Source organism: Melospiza melodia, chromosome 6 (genome assembly GCF_035770615.1).
Source record: "Melospiza melodia melodia isolate bMelMel2 chromosome 6, bMelMel2.pri, whole genome shotgun sequence".
NCBI lineage: Eukaryota > Metazoa > Chordata > Aves > Passeriformes > Passerellidae > Melospiza > Melospiza melodia.
Window position 1 is genome coordinate 64,823,244 of NC_086199.1, and position 24,097 is coordinate 64,847,340.

Below are 24,097 nucleotides of genomic sequence, written 5' to 3' on the forward strand. Positions count from 1 at the left end.
ATGTAAAATTAAGCATTAGTATGAGCTAAAGTAAGATTTTTTCCACTTAATCTACTGAGGGTGTTCTCAGGGTTTGTTTATTACTGTTTGAAATTACAAGGGTGCAAATGAACATGCTTAAGTTCTGTGCCTTGACAAATTCCTGTCTTTAGTTGGTGTGTATCTTTCCCTAAACATTGAGTTAAAGTGTATCAGCACAGAGAAACATAAAATGCCTTGGTTTGAGCTAAACATTTGAGCAGTTGTGAGATGGGTGGGTTAGAGAGCCACCAGCACCTGACTGACACAGTTGGGTTACTGTGGTTCAGTACATTTGCTGCAACCCGTCTTCCATTAAGTCAGTCTAATGTGTAGATACAATTTTTTTTGACTGTCCCAATAGGTTTTCATTCAGTGTTTCCTTATGAAAAGAGAAAGAAATCTAGGTTTAACTTCAGGTAGATGTAGTTGAGTAATGACTGGGTCTAGCTCACAAGCTGATGGAGAGTTCAGCAGTTCATTCTGCTCACTTTTTCATGTGAGGATACTGAATTTTGAGTGTCTGCAGTGTGTCTTAAAATGGGTTGAATGTATTGGGATTTGGTCTATTTTTCCATTCCTAAAGTAAACCACATTTTGTGAAAGAAGGGGACCTGGGGTCAGTGGACTGCCTGTGAGACAGCCCTTGCTGTCAAGAAAGCCAAGAGCACTCCTGGGCTTCATCAGGAGTGCTGCCATCAGATCAGGAACCTCCCTCTCCACTCAGAGCTGGTGAAAGGACCCTTGAAGTGCTGTGCCCAGTTCTGGCTCCTCAGCAGGAGAGAAACATGGACACGCTGCTGTGAGCTGATCACAGCGCCCCAGAGGTCATTAAGGACACCTTGCCAGTGTATGTTTCCCAAGAATAAATCAGAATAAAAGACATTGTAGGAAAACTGTAGTGGAGAAGGCTGGTTCTCAAGGGTTTTGTTTGCTTTGTACACATTTTTTGAATACAATGTGATTAGTTGTAATGATTACTTGCTATGACATATTTTTGGGTTTGTTGTAATGATTTTGTCAAGGACATCCAGGTCTCAAAATTCAGTGCTTGAAACAAAGAAAAGAAAATAAAAAGGTAATTTGAAAAAAAAGAAAGTAATTTGCAGCTTAATGCTATGTGAGATAGACATTCTTTCCTTCTGTAAACAGTTGGGGATATTTAATTTCACAGTGGAGTTTTTGTAGCTTTAAAGGTGGGATGGGGGAAGTAAGTTTTAAATGTGCAGGAATCTAAACTTCATAGCAATTTCCTGTAAACTCCTGTTTTATGCCATGGGCTTGTATAAGTTCAAGAGCATTGTTGAAATTGGAGAAGTTTGTACTGATTTATATCATCTGTACAACTGGCCCCTTTTGTGTAAGCAGGTTATGTAAGGTTTGGCAGCTGTACTGCATTTTGGGAGATGGAAAAAGTGTTTGGGCAACATTGACTGCTTTTTATTATGTCTGTGATACCTTCCAGCTCAGATGGCTGATTGGCTGCTCTTGGAGGGCACAGTCCTGATTTCTAATCTTTGTAAAAATAATGACAAGAGACATGAAGCACTGGGAAATAAGAAATAACCTGCAGCTTTAAGACTGAGGGGAAATATGGTCTTCATTCTGGTTTTGCTCCTGCACCTGGAATTTTAAAATGAGTTAAGCAGGGGAAAGAAAACAAACCAACCAACCAAACAAAAAAACTCACCCAAAAACAAAGCCAACAAAAACCCCCACTGGGGTGCAGTTTGCCAACTTCAAAATCTGTTTGTTTTTGCAAGGTGGTTTTCAGTCCCATTCTTCTGATAGGAAGGAAGCACCATTTAAGCCCTGATTCAATGTGGGAGTTTATATCCCAAAACCCAGGGCCTTGTTGGCTGCAGTTGAATTGCATTTAATTAAGTTCTGATAGAAAGCTTGGTTGTGAAGCTTGAAGCTTACATATAGAGCTTACCTATTTGTAATATATGTAACACATGACATGTATGTGCTTACATATAGAGCAGTAACTGAATTTTATGTACTCTTTTGGGTCTGGTGCTTCTGGCTGCTGGACTGGATGGACTCTTGGTGGCTGTGTGTTCATGAGAATCTGTACATTTACACCATGGCTTTGGTGGAGCTTTGGCTTCTGCTCTGCTTTGTTCCAGCTCCTTTCTTTGGTGTAGCAAAGTGGTGCAGCAGATCAGTTTAGGGACAGAATTGGTGCAAGTGCTGTGAAATTATCATTTGATGTTAGTCTCTTTTTCTGCCTGCCTCTCCTTCCTTTCTGCCTTGGAAGTCTGGAGTTAAGGTTTAAAATCAGTGAGGGAGGGAGACACTTAAGCATCTCTGAAGAAGTAAATAAAGTAACTCACAAGTTTGTCCAAGGTCTGCTTTTTGTTTAGAGCATATGTAGTGCTGCTTGGTTACTTTTTTTTAAGGGTATTGATTTGCAATAGCTGCTTGGCAGTGAATTTTGCTCACAAGGGCTTTTTTTTCCTATCATTAGCTCTTTAGGAATTAATGTTTTCATTTTCTTTGACAGCCTCAGTGCTGTTAGTTTTTTTTGACCTGTTGCCATGCAAGAAGGATATAAAACTCCTCAGATGCCACTCCTAAAATGTGATCGATCTAATGTGTACAGAGATACTGAGTTTGATATTTTTAGTTTCTTACAATTGTTATGGCATGCCCTGACCCAGGGGTATTTAAAACTCTGGAATTTACATTTGAAAACACTACCACCACCAAGAAAATCAACCAAACAAAAAAACCTACCCAAATGCTTGCCTTAGGCTCTTCATTGTTATTCAGTGTGCATCTTTTCAGCTGGCTTCAAAAACTGGGAGGCATAATAGCACAGGTAGTGCCAGACTGAGACTCTTTGCTTAGTCTACTTATTTTTCTGAAATGTTATCTGGCCCAAATGCGGGGTTTCTTTTTTAAATGGTGAAATGGAAATGATAGGGATTGTTAATATACTGGACACCTGGAAAATAGGTTCTATTTGAAAAACAAAAAATCCCAGTCCAGAACCATCATTTGTCCCAGATGTCTTGACTGTTTTCAAGTGCTTGTTTTATACTGAGGTCAATAATAGATGTGGACTCTTGAGCATTCTTTAAAAAATAAATTCCAGAAAGCCTTCCCCCCCCCGCAGAAATAATACGTCACTCCAGGCTCCTGAATGAAGGTTAATTTAAATCAGGATGAACCAAAATCTGTTCCTGTCCTGCATATAAACTATTAAAGTATGCAGATTGATTCCTTTCTCTGAGAAGCTACTTGGAGCTTTTTGCCATATTCCTCCCCTGCCCTTAAAGCTCCAACCAAAAGTGTCTGCTTTTGTGTAGGAATTGATCCTGTAGACTGCAGGCATTTGGAAGATGGAGGCTGTAAGGCCTAATTATTATTCAGGACATTACTAAAATCTTTAATTTCTCCACTGTTTTTCCTGTATTCCTCTTTCTCTGATAAACAAGCTAGTACAAGCAGATTTCAGTACTTTTGACAGGAGACTAATAATTTTAATCAGATCCATGGGTTATTTCAAGGATAGTTAGCCTTTTTTTTTTTTCTTCATGATAAGTCATAGCAAGAAGGCTTTCCCCCTGCCCCAAAAAATTCTCTTATTACTGTTCCAGTTAAGTTTACAGTGCTGGTTTAGTTAAGCTTGTGTAATTCTTTCCATAATAACCATGGATGTTTCTTTTCTTTAGGATTTATAACTTGTGCAAAAAAATGTCTGTCTTCAGGTTGCTCTGTGTTCCAGCCATAACACTGTATTTTTACCTTAATTTGAACTAGCTTTGTCACTCAAAATAGAGGAGGGCAAAAAAGGGAAAACTTGACATTTTGTGCATTCTTGAAAATCCCTTACAAGCATGCAGTTAAAACATGAAATTTTATGGCTTGTTAGAGTCTCATGTCCAGTGTTCATTTGTGCCTTGTGCTGCAAAAAAAAATGTCATTAGAGCCTAGATGCTAGGCTAAAGAAAGGTGGAAGAGGAGGGATGGAAAGGGCTGCCCTAGCTAATTGCAGACTCAAAGGTGAGTGACTGGCCTAGGGGGAGGTGATGAGAAATGCCCCTTTCTCTGGGCAAGCTTCACAGGTGGCTTCAGCTGGCTGGTTGCTGCTGTTCTTTGCTCCCTCTGTTTAAGCACCCCTTGCTGCAGAAACATTGGTAACACTGATTATTTGCTAAGGTAACTGAAAGGTTTTGAGTTTTCTCATTTTTTTTCCTTGTTAGAATGCTAATGTCAACACCAGGGTGGGCACTGGAGAAGAAGTGCTTCATTTGGTAGTGGTATGGTTTTAAATGGGCTCACTTAGACCACAGAACATCAGTCCTGCTGTAGGAGCAGCCTCTTACATTGATTTCCAAACTCCCAATTCAGGATCTTGATGTGTTGAGAGATCCCCAAGCCAGAGCACATTTCCTAAAATTCTTGGCAATTCGGCACCTGCTGCCTGATAAAGGACAGAAACCTCTTTGAAAAGGATGCAAAAATTGTATTTGCTTTTCTGTGGCTTGGTGTCTGCTCCTGTGATGGACCATGGGATTCTGTGGGGCACACAGAGGGAAGAAAACCTTTACCTCCTTAGGTGTTCATTATAGTCTGAAAAGGTCACTGAGAAGATCAGCTGTGTGATACTTGAGGGATTGCAGGGACAGCCTTTTGTCAGGACAAGGTGGTGACAGGCTGTGTTGCTTTAGAAAAATCCAACCAAGAGAGAAGTGCTTTGAAGGAAGGCTGCCTGCATTTAGATTGTTCTCCATGTTGTCTAAGTGCATCTTCATCCTGCTGACCCTTCCTTTGTGGTGCAGCTACTTTGCTAATACCACACAGTATTAAACCTTTGAGTAACATTGAGCTTGGTGCCTGCTAATGAGCTGAAATGTAGAGATGCAATTTTCCTGTGACAAGTTTGTGAATTTGAAAGTACTAGTTTTGTACAGCAGTCTCTGTGAGGCCAAGGGTAAACACACATCACCTATGAAATTAAATGACATTATTTTTTGGGAAGAGTTGGAGCTCTTGAGTTGGAGCTCCTTTAATATCATAGAAAAGCCATGAGGGCTCTTTGGTTTACAGATATTTTTTTTTCCTTCATCTGAATGCATTGAGAGTGCAGGCTGAAATTTTAATGGAAGGCCTGAGAATTTTGTTCCATGATAATTTAAGAGATGTTTTCTCATCCTTTTAACCTGCTTTGAGGGTTGAATAGGACTTAGCTAGTTTTGTCTCCTTTGTTTTTTTTTTTTTTAAGTAACTTTCATGGTCTAATTGTCTAATGGTCTAATCTCCTTTTTAGTCTGCACTCACATATTTCAATAGCCACATGATATGGCCCAAAGTCACTTCTAATAGCCACATTTTTCTACATTCAACAGTCTATCTTTTGTCTGTCCTTATTCCTGTAGAGCTGGATGCAGGTGGTGCAAGCTGAGCAGGATCAGATGAGCTGGATCAGACAACTGATTTGACCTGACCAAAATGAGTATTTGGCCATATCAGTTTCACAGTGTGATTCAGCATCTGGTTGTGCAGACAGGTTTTTTAAGGCTACTTTTCTCTGTCTTCAGTTGTTTGTCAATAGCTGCTTCCCCACACAGTCTGAGTTGCCACAAATTACAGCCTGACTTGTTAAGGAAAACCAAAATGAGTGGCAATTTACATTCATAGGTTGTCCTCTGAACTGGGGCAGCTCTCAGCTACTGCTGCTGCTTTTCCAGGAGCTGTCAGTCTGTCCTGGTAGCTGGAGCTGAGGAAGCTTTGGGAAGGCATCTGGGGACATGACTGTGCCTCAGCCACTCTCATGTGAGCTGTGCCAGAAGCCTGCGGAGTCACCTGCATATGGAGTCTTTTATTGCACCTAGAAAACTTTTTAGATCTCACACTCAGGTGTATGTGGATTGTGATACAAGTGAGCAATGTCTGTCTGTCTATATCTGCATGGTTATTATATTATTATATTCCCCTTTTTAGTGGGATAAACTGCTCATGATTGTATATGCTGCTGTGTGGGTGCTGTGACTGCCCTGGAACTGGAGATCTGCCTAAATTGGGGTGGAGGATGCACATGGAGATCTGAACATTTTAAGGTTAAGTGTGTTGTGAGGGACATTTGCTGGTGATAGCTGTAGAGCTGCCTGTTCCTCCTTGGCTGAAATGATGGCCCAGCTGCGGGTAAAGCAGCTCCAGAGCCTCTGCAGTTTGCAGGGGGGAGAGCAAGATCCCCCTGCAGAGGAACATGGCAGCAATTACAAATGTAGTCCCTACATCATCCCTGAAGTGTGGACAGGAGTCTCTCTCATAAAATAAAGCATAAAGTTTAAGTGTGTTTTCACAATCCACATTCATTTACTTCCTTAGTGGCTCCTACTGTGGTTGCACAGTGAGTGCTGTCTTCTCAGGGGAGCTAAGCGTCTGAGATAAGCCAGGTTATGAAACATCTGGCTCAACATTGTGCAGAACTGAATAGATGTCTCTTTACCATGCTTTTCTGGAGCTGCAGTGTTAAGAGGACTTAGCTCAGATGCAGCTCTGTGCTCTTGCCCAGCTGGTTCCCACCTGGAGCTCCTGTTGATCTAATACTGTGCAGGGAGCCTGGGGAGGTGATGGGTCCAGGGCACAGATCCCTGGTTATGTTTGAGAGCTCCCTCAGGGCAAAGGCTTCCTCACACAAACCCATGGCCCAAAAGGCTGTCATGGCATTGGGAAGACAGTGTATTTCTCTGAGAACCCTGAGGCAGCTGTGTTGTGTTTGCATGTGCAACTTGCAGGCCGCATATGTGGTGCTGGGTAATGTTTACCAGCTGTGAACTGGCTGTCCTCTTCTCACCAGACCATTTCTCTTGTAACTGTACAATCTCAGCTTTTCGTGCAGATGTTGTGTGATTTGCCACACTTTGATGTGGTCCTTTCCAATTGGTATGTGCTGTTAACCTATTGTGAGTCTGTTCAGGCTACTTACATTGCCCATAGGTGGAGTGATAGGGAAACTGGGACATGGTGATAGGGAAACTGGCACATGGATGGGAATGGGGAAAAAAAATTCCAAAAATGTAATGTCTTTCTAAGACTTCATGGATTTGTGATTTATTTTTTTGACAGATTTCAGAACACTTGAGTTCATTCTTTTTTTCTCTATGGATTTGCAAAAGGAGGTGAAGCTGTGGTCATTGCAATACAGGATATTAACTTGTAGCAACTGACCACAAAGGGATGATACTCAGTTATAAATGCTTATAACAATCAGGTACTGCTCAGCTTTGGGAGACAATGGTAAATACACAAAACTTGTGAGATGGTTTCATGAAGGACTTACTTTGTGCCTTGTGGGCCTGGAGTTTGATTTGCTTTAATAAGTGTGTAAAAGTTTTGGGAGTAAACACTGGTGTCTGTACCCTGCTGGATGTAATGTACCATTGTACCATTACAGGCTTTGCAAAGAGCTGCTGTCCCTGCGTGTCCTGTGGCCTCATTTGTGTGTGTGTCTCTTTCAGATACATGTACTGGACTGACTGGGGTGAGACGCCCCGGATAGAGCGGGCAGGGATGGACAGCAGCATGCGCAAGATCATTGTCGATTCCGACATTTACTGGCCAAACGGGCTCACGATAGACCTCGACGAGCAGAAACTTTACTGGGCTGATGCAAAACTGAGTTTCATTCATAGGGCAAATCTGGATGGCTCCTTTAGGTAAGCTCTCTGGTCTATAATAAGGTGTAAGTAATTTCTCACTTTCTGTGTTCATGTTGAAATAAGACTTTTTTCCCCTACTAATCTAGAATAATGCAAATACTTTCCCATTTTTTAAAAATGCAATTCTTAATTGCCTTGCAAAAAATAACCTCACATACTATAAAACTGGTTTTAAGAGTAAGACTGTTTGTATCAGTATTTCACTATAGACTGTTCACAGCCTTCTTGTACAGCAGGGTTCTTCTTTTTTAGGCTCTTACTTGTCTTGAAAATAGTTGGGGATGCTTATTCTTGACCCTAGACAATATAACTTTTAACTTGTGACTGGGATTTTACAGTATTGTTAATGTTTTTTTTTAACCAACGAGAAATACACATTGAGACACCCTTGTCCATGGCCCCATCCAGAGAAGTCCTTTATGTCATGCCTATTAATTAACCAATTCTGGGTTGTTTCAGACCACAAGCACTTAGGAAGCAGATTTCCTAAAGCTTGCTGGAAAGCACAGGGTGGAAATTTTTTGGTGGCTGCTGTCCAAGTGTGCTGTTAAGTTTTGGCTTCTGTAGACATGGAGAAATGACACTTCAGGCAGGGCAGACTTGGCATTTGAGATTGCATCTTCAGTTCTGTGCAGTGCTCAGTGGGCAGGATGTGTTGGACCTGAAGGGTGAGTGTCACGTGCAGTAAAATGTCCTGCCAAAGTAATCTCTGCACTGTTGTCTGGCTTTGGTCTTCAGGTAGTTTTAAATGACATTTTCATGATTTCATAACATTTAAAATGCCTGTGTCAATAAAATTGTTTTGCCTTGGTGAAAAGTTGGAGGAGCTCTATTTTTCATATTTCTGTGTAATAGAATAATATGCCTTCCCCCCCAAAAAATTTTCCATGGTGTTTCTCAATTTTTTTTTTACTGAGTTGCATTCTATGCCTGATTTTCACAGTCATAAAAGAGCAATAGCAATATTGACATCCTTTATAAAACACTCTCAAGTTCCTTTGAGAGCATTGTGTAAGAGCTGGATAATGGTGGCATTGTAGTTAGTGACAAGTATTGACTGACAGTCCAGGGTGGAGACAGGGAAAAGGCCTTTGTGGAAGGCAGAGGTAGCTCCCACTCTGGCTGCAGGTTCCTAGACAGAAGGAAAGATTTTCATATGATTCAGCATAGAGTATGTTTCTCTGATTTGGGGGAGAGTGGCAGAGTTTGAGGTTTCCAGGCTCTTTCTGGGGTTTTCATGCACATACAAATTGTACAGACTTTACTTGCATGTGTGTGTAAATGTTGAAGTTGTAATTGGCAAGTAAAATCTATTCTGCTCATTTTAAGGTAGAGAAAAGCCACCCGAAAGGGAGAAAGACTTTGAATGCACTAATTCCAGCAATCTATCCAAATTACTTTGTGATAGATCCATGCCCCACCTCCCAAAGAGATTTCTGTTGGACCATAAATCAAATAGTGTTTTAGTAAATAACAATGTATTTTGCATTAAGAAAAATTTGTCTCTCTTGCATATTTTATTGAGGTGCTAGAGCATGTAAATGCACACTTGAGATCAGAATATCCCTGTACAGGGTGCATTCTGGACATTCTTGATGTCTGACTGCATGCAAACTTGTAGGTATTGTCCAGCATAATAACTCTGAAAGTCTTATGGATGTTGATAAAAGGCCATGAAGATTGATCTGAATCATAACTCCTTTTAAATGAAATTTTTATTTATTCCCTTTTCACTCTTCAACGTTGAAACAGATGTCTGTGAAGTTGGGACTCCTGCATTCTGGTGTTAAAGGTGCATTTCAGTAAGGGCTCAGACTAGATGGTAACTTCTGAAGTTGTTTCTGTTCCTTAAACATGGAGCAAGTTTCACTCATCCATGACAATAAAGAAATCTGTGATGTTTCAAATGCTTCCACCCCTCCCATAGCAGAATCCATTCAGGATTACCTCAAAATCTAAATAAAAAGGAAATTTGCATTCCATGTGGTGGATTAATGTTACTGGAGCAACCTGCCTCTTAGCAAGCTTCAATTTGCACCCACATTTTCTGGAACTATTTCAAGGGATGTAATTACAGGAGAAAGGGAGACTTGATATCTAAGAATGATGGAAATAGGGGCAATACATAGTGGAAAGCAGCTGTTATGATATTAGGATACAGCCACTGCTGTTATTAGTGATGAGGAAAGAGCAATGGTAAGAGTGGAAAGTGAAATTAGTATTTGTATTTATTCTGTTGTGTTTTATGGTAAGAAGTAGTGGTAATTAGAGAGAATTTTGGAACAGTTTCAATTTTATCTCTAGAAGAGAAATATTATGAATAATTTTGTTTTCTCATGTATATTCTGGTACTTTTGTGCATGTCACAGTCTGTTTTAGACTCGTCCATGTCTGAATATATATCAAGAATTTTGGGGGTGTTTTTTATTCCCTTCTACCCTGGAAAATGCAGATAATCACCTGTGCTGCTCAAAATGAAGCAGAGTCCTTTACCTGCCAAATGTTAGCTGGTTTTTGTTTTTCCTTAAACATTTTCAGTGGAAAAAAATTGAATGCAGATTTAATAGAGTTGTAAGAAAATTAAGTTCCTTATTTTCCTTCAGGATGACACTGAGACTTCAGCTTTCTCAAAGTCATATTATGAAAAATTTTGAATAGTGCTTTCCTGTGTCACAACACTGGTTTGAAAGTTGTGTGCATACCTTTGTGTATACATAAAATGCATGGGTTTGTGAAAACTGAGTACCTGAGAGTTTTGACTGAGGAATTGTCCAGTGTCTTTTCTCTGGCTTAGTAAATGTCTTCAAAACTACTAAATCTAAATTTATTGCAACTGGTATAAATTTTGGGATCCTGTGAAAACATGTTAGAAATGTCATGTGTTTTGTGGCTTCCAGTTCATCTAATTCTCAGATATGTGCCAGTATGTAATTGGAAAACCACCTCAAATGTTTCAGATTTTTATTAATTATAAATATTTAGTTTTAGGAAAAATATAACTGACCTTTGCTCTACATTAAAAATTAATCTGAAAAATAGTTCCTTCTGCTGCAAAATTAAGAGAGGGGTCATTTAATGAGACTCATAGGTCATTTCTGCCTTTTTCTCCTGGAAGAAGAGACTGAGTGCAAACTGAAGTTCTGGGCAAAGATGTCATATGCTGCTATAATCAGAGGAGCACTCTTTGGACCTTATTTCCTTGGAAAGTCACTTGTGTTTGGGTATTTGCACGGCTCCTGAAGTTAAGGAACTTAAGGGGACAGTGTAGAGCCTGAATCGGATACTATGATGTTCTGAAACCCAATATATTTGTGTCCTTATTGCTATGAAGGGGTAAAACCTTATTTTACATTTTTCAGACTGCTTGTCCCTTTTATCACCAGGTGAATCTCTTGGTCCCATGAATTTGTTGAAAGATGACAGTTCCTACGTGAATTTCTACAGAGGCAAATTTTTTCATGTGTGTGTGGTAACAAGTGGAAGCAATCAGTTTTTTAATCCTTACTCTTTCTCCCCAAAAGGCAAAAAGTTGTTGAAGGTAGCCTCACCCACCCGTTTGCCCTGACGCTGTCTGGGGACACTCTGTACTGGACGGACTGGCAGACGCGCTCCATCCACGCCTGCAACAAACGCACGGGAGAGAAGAGGAGGGAGATCCTGTCTGCCCTCTACTCACCCATGGACATCCAGGTCCTGAGCCCCGACCGACAGCCCTACTGTACGTCCTGCTTGCCCCCAAACCCCTGCTTGGCTGCTGCTTCTCTGGCAGGGAAAATGTCAATCAGCAAAGTGGTCAGTGTGGAGTTTCAAAGTTCTGCACACTTGTCAAGGCGTTGGTTGCTAAAGGTAGAAGTGCTTGAATCCAGTGCCTTGCTTTGAGTATCCCGGCCCCAATTGGTGTGAACTCACTCACTGCCCCCGTTGGTAGCAAAATCCAGTGCAGTATTCAGTGACTTGTTTTGGTTTGGAATATTTGAACGAGGATGATACCAACTTACCTGGCATCTTTTTAATGCCATTGCTTTAAAGGCATCTGTAAGAAATGCTTATTATTACTTTTTTTTAATAATTAAAATTGCCACAAAATATATAATGTTCATGTCGTACTTATAAGTGCCATTTTTGCAGTCCAAACTTGATCGTGGTTATCTTCAGTACACATCAAATAGTTTGTGCACATCTTAGTATGGAAGGGTTTTAGTTTTGAGCTTTCATGTAGACACACACGTGCCTCTATTTTTCTATACATTCTCTGGTGCTACTTCAAAGGAAGTAGAGTATTGAAAATTGAGTAGAGCTGCATGTATTTTGTATGTTCACATGATTCCATGTGACAGCTGGTTTTGGAGGTTTTGGAGTTTTTTAGGATTGTGAGAATGGGACTTAAAATCAGTGTTGTGAAATATGTATAATTGAGTAGCTCTGGGAAGAATCAAGTCTTGTCCAGAGGAAATACTTTTGCCATTTGGACTGGCTTCTTTCTTTATGCCAGCTGTAAAATCTGCTTCCCTAAAGATAGTATTTGTTATTCCAATTAAGTTAATAGGATGTGAGTAAACAGGCCTGAAAGTAAGCAAAAGGAGTTAGAGCTCATCCTGGGGACGGAACATGTGCAAGTTTTCCTTGAGGTTACTGGGTATGCACAGCACCCTGGTCTATCTCACAGCTCCAGATAAGAGTTTGTCTGTGCTGAATTCTTGTCATTGCTTTTAGCTCCAGGAATGTCCCAGCCTTGGGTCATAGTATTTGAGTCAGTCACAAAGAAAATAGAGCACACAGAGAAACAGCATATGCTGAAAATAGCTCAGATGCCGTTGACTTCATTAAGATCAGGCTTGGATTCCTTCCTTACCAGTTTGTTATTTTTTCCTGTGAGTGTCAGTGGAAGTAACAAAAGTCAAATTAGCCAGACATTTTGTGCTTTTATATTAAAGTAGTTCAGATGATGATTGAAACTACAGTTTTGCAGAAATCTTGGAAAAGTTGCAAGTGTTTTTTTTAAGGGGAAATATTTATCCATAATTACCTATTCATATGGTTTCATGTCTTGCTGTCATTTTTTTCCCCATTAAAGGAAGAAGGAGTGGTCAGTTGTCATGTGTCCATCCTTGTCCTGTACATGCAACAGTAGGAATTTGTAATGTAGGAATTGTACAAATTCTTGTTTTCTTTCATAGAACTGGTTGTCCCATCAGTTGCATACATCTCAATTTAGGTGCCCTTAGAGTTAAGATGCTGGGGAGGGGGGGGAAATCAAGCATTTCCTCTGTTTTTTAGCACTAAAGCTTATGGCAGTCATTTGGGATCTGTAATTTCTCCCTCAGGGAGAAAACAGAGCTTATGGGCTTCTAGAAAACTTAGACTAAATCTGCTTTGTTTCTTGAAGTTCACACTCCATGTGAGGAAAACAACGGTGGTTGCTCCCATCTATGCCTGCTGTCTCCAAGGGACCCCTTCTACAGCTGTGCCTGTCCCACTGGTGTGCAGCTGGAAGATGATGGCAGGACGTGCAAAGCAGGTAGGAACTTGGCTTTTTTCTACAGTCACAGTGTTGGTGTGGTTTGGGTTCACTGCTTCAGAGCTGATCCTTGAAGAATTGAGTTGAGAGGAGCTGCCTGATAAACTGAAATATTATTTTGCATACAAACCTCCCACTAAGCTACCAAAGACAGAGGTTTTTATGAACTAAAGTAATCCCTTGTAGTAGAAATCAGAGATTTTTGCCTGTGTTTAGGGTTGACAGTTCTCTGGATTTTATCAAAAGTAAGTTAATGTAGGACATCTTTCCATTTGGACAGTGGAGAAACTTCTGCTCCCTCCCATTCATCCTCCAGAACAGGTCTGTGATAAAGCAGTGGTGGCTGAGTTGTTAACTGAGAAAATACTGCTCTAGATGGTGTCCCTGAGAAGTAGGAGAGGGTTGTGTGTCACCAATAAAAAGCTGTTTAGAGAAGAATAGCTAGGACATGCCTTTTAATTAAACAGTGTGACTAGATGCATATTTTGAATTTACAGGTTGAATGGTATACAAAGTGGTATACTTTGAAGTCTTATTTTTTTCACTGATTGATAGGTCTTTTTTAAAGATGCATCTTAGAAAAGCAGGCAACTAACACTGATATGGTGATAGAACATAGGGGGGAAGGTTTTGGAGACTGTTCTCCTGACTCTGCCGCCTGTCTCCAGTGTGCTTTTGAGTCTAGTCAAGTAATATAATCATTTTCTGATGTGGCTTGATTCCTCTGTGTACTAGAGCACGCATAAGAGATGCCTTTCAATTGTGAACCAGAAGCAGAATTTAAACACTGAATCTCCAGGGTTTAAGGGCCGGTTTTATTAGCTCATCCTACTCTAATTGAAAGGCTTATAAGGTAGTTTTGCAGCTGCTAAGAGACTTTTCCCTTTACTCCTTCCAGCTTTGGAAAGTTTCCCTTTCACAGCTTTTAAAAACCCCTCACTGAATGCTCAGGACAACCTTTTGGAGGTTCATATTGACCTCATGTTTCTGGCAGTGGGAATAAAGGTCAGCCTGCTTTTGGCATTTTGGCAGATAGCACAAGCAGGACCAACTGCTTATACTGTGCTTTCACCTTTCCATTGTCAGGCCAGACAGTTTGCCAAGGGTTTTCTGTCAAAGGAGGGCAAAAAAGTGGGATGAGAACAGGAAATCTGGTTTTGCATAAGAATGTAGCTTTTTCGTTCAGTTTTATGGATTATTTCTTTCCCAAGCTCCACATCTTTTGTTGCCCTGTCTGCCTTATGCCAACATCCATGTGCTTCTCTTTCCCATCTTGCTAATTAACTCCTTGGTTGCAAGGAGCTGACTTTTTGTTCTCCGCACGAGCCCTTTGTAGCGGCGATGTAGCAGGAGCTGCAGACCCACGGGTGCTGACCACCTCTTCACTTTGTTCCTCTTGGCTTGGGCAGAGGTGCAAAAGCGCAGAGTCACTTGGGCATGTGAGCTGCTTTGATTTCAGGCTGCTAAGTGAATCTCACAAAAGCTGCTGGGGGTTTACCTGCAGAAGGGAAAAGCATTCTGTTCTCAAAATCCCTGTCCACATGGGGAGTTTACTGGTGCAAATGTAACTATAGAGTGTTATTTCTGTATATGTCTATCAGAAAGAATTCTTGAGCAGAAAAGCCCTGGGGTGCTTAGGTGATTTTAGCTCTCTTGAATATTGAAGTAAACATACATTGGTAATGTTCAGATGAGAGCACTCTGTAGCTCTTTACAAATGGTAAAGGACCTAGGTAATTAACAAAAAAAATGAATTCAAGGACAAACTGTGCCAGTATTTGTCTTGCAGAGTTACATCTGTATATCATGAAACTCTGGATTTTTATGCTTTGACTAAACTAATCATTGATATGCTGGAACCTTAAGTATTGTGCCTGTGTTGAAATATAATTCATTTTCCTGTAGTTTTGTACTTTTGGTGTTCGTTCTTGCTTTCTCTCTGGTTCTAAAGAGTTGCTCTGAATAAATTTTTAAAAATTGCCTTTGCAGTAAATATCCATCACTACTAATGGATGATAGATAGATAGATAGATAGATAGATAGATAGATAGATAGATAGATAGATAGATAGATAGATAGATAGATAGATAGATAGCAACTGGCATCAAGTGTATGTTCTCCTCTGGGAATGTGTATATCTTTTGTGGAGGTAAATAGATAAATTTATTGTTTTGCAGACCCATGGTGCTAGGCCTGTTTTCCTCTGTTGGCTTGAAAATGTTCTGCACTACCTTGAAGTTCCCATAACAACAAGCAAGGGAGTTATAACTTTGGAAAGTAAATCAGATGCTCCTGACCACATACTTCTAGCAAAGTGAACATTCAAACTCTGGTCTTTGAAATGACTTGGGAGGTTGTGTTGGACCACTATGGTCTTGCTGGATATGTCAAGTACATGGTATTAGATGGGTATCTGAACCTAATCTTGCTGGCATAGCAGGTAATGAAGTCACAGTTTGTAAAGGCTGTCAGATGGTTCTGGTTGTGCTTGTGGAGAGTGGCCTACTCAGTAGGAGCTGGTAACACCTTGTAACTTTTAAGAATAACTGACTAGTGACATTTCATGTCTCCAAATGGAACTTCAGTTCTCATACTAGGTAGTTTTCTTGATCTATGTTTTGTTTGTTTGGTTGTTTGTTTTGTTAATTTGTTTGAATGCCTTTCCTAAGCTAACTTGAGCAATTGCATGAATATTTGAGAAAGGAACCAAAATTTGGTTGCAGTCATTTAGAAGGGTTGTGTAATTCTACCAGCAAATAGGCCAGTTAAAAGCAGAGCAAAAGAGGGGAAATTTCACAATCTTGGGGACCTTCTTTTAGTAATTTTGCTGATTTAGGCCCATCCTGAATTTTTTCTTGCTTTCATTGCTTAAGGATCACATTTATTTTCTTTATGAACAGAATTATTTTGATTCATGACTCTCCTGTTTGCGTGCAATGTCTCCTTTCAAGAAGCTGTTCTTTCTCCTCTCCTGGAGTTCCCTTCCTAGGATTTAGTGAGTTCTGTGGGTCAGTGGTAGTTTGTAGTGTTGTGAGAAAGACAAATGTATTGATGGCTGTCTTGTCTCCAGCAGCAAATTATTTGCTCCATTTTTACCTGGGAGATACTTCAGGTGATACCTGTCACCTCTTTTGAGCAGATAGACTTCCCTCATGCTTCTCATTGTGCACAGTGAATGACATGAATTTATCTGTTTCTCACTCCAGCTCTGGTGCACCTTTGGTGTAACTTGTACATTCACTTGCAGTGAATGTTTCCAGATAAAATGGAGCTGGGTGTTTGCACCCTGTTCTGCCTGTGTGGAGCAAGTTTGTTTTGCTTTGCTGGGCAAAGCTGCAGTCTCAGAATATTGGATGACTCCCTCTGCTTTTTCCTTCCTTCTGTGGCTTGACCACGTGGTTCAGGTCAGTCACATTTAGGGAAGTTTAGATGTTTTTTGTGTATCTTGCCAGCTAACTGTGATTAAACCCTGATCCCAGTCTCCTGTACAGCAGCTATGTGTCTGCATCCTTCCAAGACTGAGCTGGTTTTTGTAAACAGCATTCAGCAGCATGTTTCTCTTATGTTTCTGGAAAATATATCAATTCTTTCTGCTGTGTTCAGTATCACTGGCATACAGCTATCACTGCAGGCCTTCTAAAGGAATGCCAAAACCCTCATCTTTTTTCTAAGTGGATATATTTCCTGTAAGCAGTCACTTGACTTCCTGAATTCCCTCTCCCTGTCAGTTGCATTCCCAAAAGTTCTTATTCTCATTGCACATAATTTTCTGATAGTATCAAGTTAGTCAAAGTATATGAACTAGAATTAGTTGGATAGCATTTTAAAACCTATTATCCAGGGCTGATACCTGCAAAATATTTTCAATATTCCACACCTCACTCTCAAAAGTCTTTACTAGCTTGGCTCTCTGGCTATGAAGCTGTAATAGGTAGGATAAACTGGGACTTCAGCTAATGTTCTTTTTTTATTCTATTTTTTTAACTTCAGCAAGGACACTCAGAGCTACACAATGTCAGAATTAGTCCAGATTCATGCAGCTTCTGGAAGCTTCTGGACCCCTAGTTTTAAAAAAAATATTTTTCAGGATTTTCTTTTATTTCTCATTAAATATGTAATGCTTGCTGCAGTATATAGATAAAATATTTCAGTAAATGCTACAGAATTTTACTTTACTCATTATGCAAATTCATTGCAGCAATTTCACATGGCCTGAATATCATTAATTCTTGATCCATTTTACATATTTAAATTCCTCCCTAACTAAATTTAAATATCTATTAAGAGGAACCTTTTTTTACTTGCTTCCACATAAAAACACAAACCAAAACAAGCCAAGCCTTTCTGTGACACTGGAATCTCTTTCTTGCAGATTTAATTTTACTCTGATTTATTGTTTTTCCATTTGTGTTGGGAAAGGTCATGATTCTGTTGTCTGAATTGTGTTTGAAAGCAATGTGAGAGGCCTTTTGGTAAGAAGTTCTAAGGGAGGTAGGCTGAGGTATAGGTGTATTTGCATGCCATACAAGGAATAGATGACAAATGCAACATCCAAGTTTTCCATAGTTTTGGAGGAATGCTTTTGATATTTTGAACTTTGCACGAAAAAGTGATGCCTGGAAGTAAGGGCAGTGCCAAGTAAAGTATGTTCCTTCAATACACTGGGCATTGGCTCAGTACAGCTCTAAGCCAGGGCGTGTCTGGACAATGTTCTTGCTCACAGGGTTTAGTTTTCGGTGGTCCTGCAAAGAGCAGGGAGTTGGACTCAATAGTTAAGTAATACAACTTGAGATATTCTGTCATTCTAAGATGACGAAGCAAAACTGTCTCCAGGAAGGGCTATAAAAGCATAAATGATCCTCTGCCATAGCTGAAGACAAAGAATTTGGCTGCAGAAGCAACCATATCCAAATGGTGCTTCAGCTTCTGCTCACACTGATGTTATTACTGAACTCTGAAAAAGTGAATGTCCCTGTGCTGGGGCACAGATTTGTGAGCTGATGCTACCCATGCAATGCTTGGTAATGAATTGCTCCTATAAGGGGCCTTTCCTAAAGGCTGTACAAAAAATATATTAGGGATAAATACCCACAATTGCATCAATTCTTGCTAGTTGCTTGCCTTAATGCTGAGGTAGCTGGCAGGTTTCACAGTGAGTCAGGTACCTGAATTCACAATTATCTTAGTGGCTTCTTTACCACAGCAAATCTACCCTTGTAGAAAAAGGGGTTTGCACTGCTTGAGATGTGGAAATTAAACTCTTGCTGTGCATCAGCATGAGCATTCCTTAAAGCCAGCATGAGAACTGCTGCTGTATATTGAGCTTCAAGCATAATGTGAGTCAAATGAAAAAGTTACTCATTTTTAGAACCTTGTATATATTCAGTGGCAGGAGTTCGGTTGTTTTAAAGTGGTTACAAGGAGAATTTCTTCCCTCTTCTGCTCCCACTACTCAAATGTACCTCAGTTGATGGGTCCTTTGTAGAAATCTGGCTCCTTTTAGGTATCTCAGTCTAGATATTGTAACTAACCTGCTGCTTTTTAGCAATAATATTGTCCCTGCTATGTTAGAATGTCAGTGGCCATTTGAGACATGGTACATTGACCTCAACTCAGCAGAGGCATTTCTCCAGTGGAAGGCAACTGCTCTTTGCTTGAAAATGGGAGAGTTTGGCTGTGAGTTAGTCTTGTGTGGTGTTAGAAGTTGTAGGGTTTCTGTGAGCAAGGTGTGACAGCTGCAGTTTCTCAAATAAATGAGGAAATTCTGTTCTCCCAAATGAAAACCAGAAAAAAGCCCCCACATTTTCATAACTGGAAAAGAAAATACTTGCTTCAGGTGTTTGAAGAGTCAGCTACCCTTTTCTATCCTGGATCCTGTTGTTGAGGCCGTTGATCAGGGTTGGCTGCCATTCCCAGTGTCTTATTTCTCTTTGCCATTCTGCACATTGTGAAATAGAAAACTGTTTTTGGAACCTGCTGGCTAATACTGCATAATATGTACAGTGTTTTTTTAATATGCAGGAGACATTGAAGAATATTGAAGGAAGAAATGCTAAGGCACTTTCTTCTCATCTCCCGTGTATTTCTGGTGCACATCATATGTTTTAAAAGTTTTTTCCTTGGTGAGCTATCAGGAATTTATTACAGCAACAAAGCCTCCAAGCAAGACAAGCTGGCAGACAAATGCCTTCCTGGTGAAGTACTTATTTCATGCCATTTAACCACCAGAGAAGGTTTCTTTGCTGGTGCGTGTTCCTGATAAATAAGAGGAGCAGTATGGATTAATCCAGACTTTCTGATGAAGCAGATCAACCACTAATTTGAGAAAAACAGCCCTTTTGAGAAAGGGAAGGGTGAGGGAGATATATTTTATTTGGGATAACTGCTGTAGAATCAGTTCTTTCAAATACCTGATAAAACTTCTGCTGACATTGTGTGAGTAACTATCTGGAGTATTCTAGCACTTGGAAGATGCTGGAAGAGAAACTGGTGTATCAGTAGATAAATTTTGATTACATTCTATCATTGATTTGGAGCCGTATTGGGAAGTAGCACTCATGTCCTAACTTTTTTGTCATGAGATACAAAGGCAAAAAGAAAACTGTATTTTACCTTATTGCCTAGACTGGATATCTGTTTCTCCCTGTTGACAGCTCTGTGATTGAAATGCAGCTGTGGAAAACCATTGGCTTTTGGTTGCAAGGTGCTTTGATTTCTTAGGTGTCTTCTGCCCTGTGCCTGGTGTTTGACTACTGTAGGGAGACTTTATCTGAAGATGGATGACTTTTTCTTCACTCCCTCTCTCCCTATTGCACTCCCAGAGGTGTACTGTAATTCCTGTGCTTATCCAGGAATTGTTGAAATTGCAAGTTTGTAATTAAAAACTGTTCAGTAATGGTTCAAATGGCCTTATTTATAATTTCACTGGATAAAGGCCATTAGAAACATGCCATAAGGAACAAACCTGGAGGGAGTGAGGAGCATTCTTGAAGGTCTGCCACATCATCATCTAGTTCTGTTGTCGGTGGTTTTCCTGGGCTATGGTGAATGAAACTTTCTTTTCAAGCTTTGTTGGTGCATGTTTCAAATTGATGACTACTTTCCAGGACTCTGAAACTCTGTCTAGTTAGAGCTTATTTTTGTGGTTAGGGGTTTTTTGTTTTGGTTTTTTTTGGTTTTTTTTTTTTTTTGTTTTTTTTTTTTTTTTTCTTTTTGGTGTGTGCCTACAAAGGAAATAGCAAAGCTCTCCCTTTTCAGCTCTGTTGAGTCTCTGGATTGAATCTGATTTTATGCTGCAAAAGAACCACACCCTGGGCCTGCCCTGAAAAGGTTTATATGTAAACTTTGTTATCTTGCATTCTCTTTGTGCTAGGAACATACACAGGCAAAGTCTCCAAGACCCAGTGATAACTGCCTAAGCTGCTGTGGCTTGACTGCTTCTTCCAGCACTGGGTGGCTGTCCCTCTGTTTTACTGCATCAATGTGAGATTGAGACTCTCCCTAGATTTGCAAACCCTAATTTGCAGCTGTTTGTATCTTTTTTGTCTGTTTTGTTTTGCTGTTTTTCTTTTTCCTTGATTGTGTCAGTTCAGAATTGAATTTTCTGGGCCTCCATCAGACTTGGCACATAGTAAATAATGCTTAAATTTCAAAGCATTGCACAGTTTTCAGTCTCAGAGAGGGCTCGTGGGGTGTAAATATTTATTTCTGTTTGTGTAAAGGATGACAGCAGTGCAAAGAAACTTAATATGTTCAAGGTCTCTTGCTGAATGGGAAACATCTGCAATTAGAAGTCAATAGAAGTGGGATTGTAGAAAGCCTACTGTCTTTTTGTTCATTTTTAAAATATATTAATTATGTATATTGTTGAGTTGTAATGAATTTTTGATTATTGTCTCTGTGCATTTGAGGTGTTATTGCCAAAACTCTGTGTAACAGAATCTAGGTGGTGAAATGGATGTCAGTTCCAAAGTCAGTGATTCCTTGCTCTGAGCCAGTGGAGTTGTGTATCTCTAGCAGAGAGAGGTACACGTAAACTTTAAAACCTTTCTTTGTGATGAAACACCACAATCCAAAGCCTACCCTTTTTCTAGCAGTAGGGATTTTTGGCAGACTTTTTCTTGGCCCATCCTTCTTCCTATGGCTTGCAGTGAGCTGTTATTAAGAATTCTGTGCCAAGGGATTTGTTAATTTTTTTTTGTTAACAAAGAGTAGAAGCTGAGAGTATGATATCCATAAGGTAACAGATTTCCCACTTAACATTTCCAACTTTCTGTTCTCTGTTTTTAAAGCACACAGAGAATATACAGACCCCAGGGCAGGGTAAGACTTAGTTGCTCAAGTGCTTTGAGCTCTTTGGGTGAAAGCTGTGTGTGAGGGCAGCTTCTCTGCTTGGTACAGCAGTTGCCAGATGGCTGTGCTGACCTTTGATTCTGGCTAATACCAATGCATTTATGACTTATATTAATGCTGTTTTGAGTAAATCTTCCTAAGAGTTGTCTACTCCTCTTCAGTAACTTTTCAAACCTTTGTGCTCACAAGTATAGTACTGGGCATGTAAAACTGAATGTGTCTCACAGAAACTTCTTTCTAAACTAGAACAGGGTAACTGTGATTTCTGTCTTGCAACAGCCTTTTCTGGAAGGAACTTTACTTTTGTCCTAGTCAGCTGCTTTGTGCTAATGATCTTATCAGCTGTGCAGGTCAACTAATATTCCATTTGTGGGATTTCACTTTGGTGGCTGTGTGAATATGTCAAAACTCTGATTTGTAGGTATTTTTTCTGGTTCAGGCAAAGTTAGAAGTCTGCTGCTATGATAGTGGAAGAAACAGGAGACAATAGCTTTTCCCTGTACCATGCAGACAGAAATGATGTAATTTATGAGTTACGTGAGTGCTCTGGTATTTCCGCTCTTTGTCACAATTGTTAGTTTTCCTTATGCTTACTTACCTTTCAGTTAAATCAAGTCCTGTCTGAATGTGGCCACTCAAAACATTCTTTCAAAGAAACCTTTCCTGTTTCTATTTTGCTGGTCGCACACTCCCACTGCACGCAGCCCTTGGTTTTAAATTGCATGTGCAGTGTCCAGTTGGAGAGGACCTGGGCAGCCTTTCCCAGCCCAGCACTGTCACACAGTAAGAAGAAGCAGTCCTGTCTTCCTCTCAGACTGAAAGATAAATAAAAGCCTGGACTGGGATGCATAGTGCTGTTCATGTTGCAACTGGCTCTAGTAAGGTAACCACGGAGAAGGTATAAAAAGATTTTCCATTCATTTCTAGGTATTGCTAAAGTTTCTTTCAACTCCTTAAATATTACTGTTTTCTGAGGAGGTTGAGGAGCAAGAAGGGGATTTTACAGAGTATTGTTGATTTATATCCAGTCAGTTTCATTGCATCATTTTTTTTTTTGGTGTGAAGAGTGACTAATGTTAAACCCTTGTGCAAGGTGTTGTAGTTGTTTTGAATATTGAAAAGCTTATTAAACATCATGGTAGTGTTACCAATATTCATACAGTCCATGTTTTCTCCCAAAACCATACTCTGGCCGCCTTTTGCCATACACTGGAAGTTTGCTAGATAATTCACTGTATTGCAGCAACCAACAAAATCCCTTGCTGTTTTGATAAATCTATTTTGTTTATCAAGAGTGCTGAGGTAGCTGTGCTCAAACAGCTTGTAAGGGAGTTGCCTGCAGTCAAAGTACTTCTAACACACACTTTTCAGAAAGCACTTACCATTTTGTTCTTTGGAGCAGAGCTAAAACCTTTCCAGTTTTTAGAGTGCATCTGATTTTTCTCCCCACAAGTCTCGAGATTTCCAGAGTTGTTTGTAATGCGACTGAGTCTGTACATGCAGGTGCATGCTCATGCATATACATAAAACTGGGGGATGAGACCTACAATAGGTCATTGTTCCAGCCTAATTAGCAGACAGACAAATGGGAGAGGAATAGCGTGGCCTTTTCTGGCAAAGATTAACAGAGGCAGCCACTGCAGTCCACATGTTTAGGTTGGGTGAATAAATTGGAGCATTTGTTACTGTGTTATAGATGTCTTGTTACTTGTCAAACGTGAAGTGGGCCAAGGGAAGAATAAAAAAGGGTCTTGTCAAGCCGGTGAGATGTCTGTTTGCTGTTGTCAGCTCTGATTGCAGTTAGTTTTGCAAATAGAATACAGTTGCCATTTCCAGCAGTGAAGCATGAATTTTTAATAACAAGAGCACAAACCAACCAAATCAAAGCAAGAGTGATATCCTAGCATAGATATTCAAAATACTCATTTCTGGGTATGGCAGGAAAGCACCTTGTGTAAGTTCCAAAAAAAATGTCTCCTAACCTGTTTCTGTAGGATTTATTAATTGCAAATAGAGTTTAGAGTCTTCTTATTTGTTTTTTTGGGTTTTTTTTTTTGTAAACTCAGATGTTGTTCTGATGCCCCATCCCTGGAAGAGTCCAAGGCCAGCTTGGGTGGGATTCTGAGCCACCTGATCTAGTGGGTGGCATCCCTGACTCTCACAAAGGGGTTGGAATTAGATGATCTTAAAGGTCCCTTCAGACCCAAACCTTTCTGTGATTGTATGTCAACCAGAACAGCTCATCAGCACTTATGGTGATTAGATCTACTCTAAACATTTCTCTTGAAGGTCTGCAGAAAGCTTGAGCTGAATAGAGAAAAATAAGCAGTTCAAAATTTAAACTAGTTGAAAAAGTAAAACAATTGGAGTATGGGTATTTTAAAATGTTTTCTGAATGGAAGATTTAGATTGATCTAGTCCCTCCTGGTTTTCTATTTATGGTTTGCATAGAGAATTTCTCATAAACTTCTGCTGAAGTGTTTGGTTGCTGCAATTGTGATGTTGGAATAGCTTGTATTTCCCACTCCCCTCC

At 40.0% G+C, this 24,097-nt stretch overlaps 1 protein-coding gene across 1 annotated transcript in view; it reads left to right on the forward strand.

Moving 5' to 3' along the window:
• The window catches only part of LRP5 (LDL receptor related protein 5), a 124,762-nt gene that overhangs the window by 37,651 nt on the left and 63,014 nt on the right, over nt 1-24,097 (forward strand). Inside the window, exons 3-5 of the mRNA XM_063158758.1 lie at nt 7,494-7,691; nt 11,216-11,412; nt 13,081-13,212. Coding sequence (XP_063014828.1) covers nt 7,494-7,691; nt 11,216-11,412; nt 13,081-13,212 — 527 coding nt within the window. The remainder of the gene's footprint in view (nt 1-7,493; nt 7,692-11,215; nt 11,413-13,080; nt 13,213-24,097) is intronic.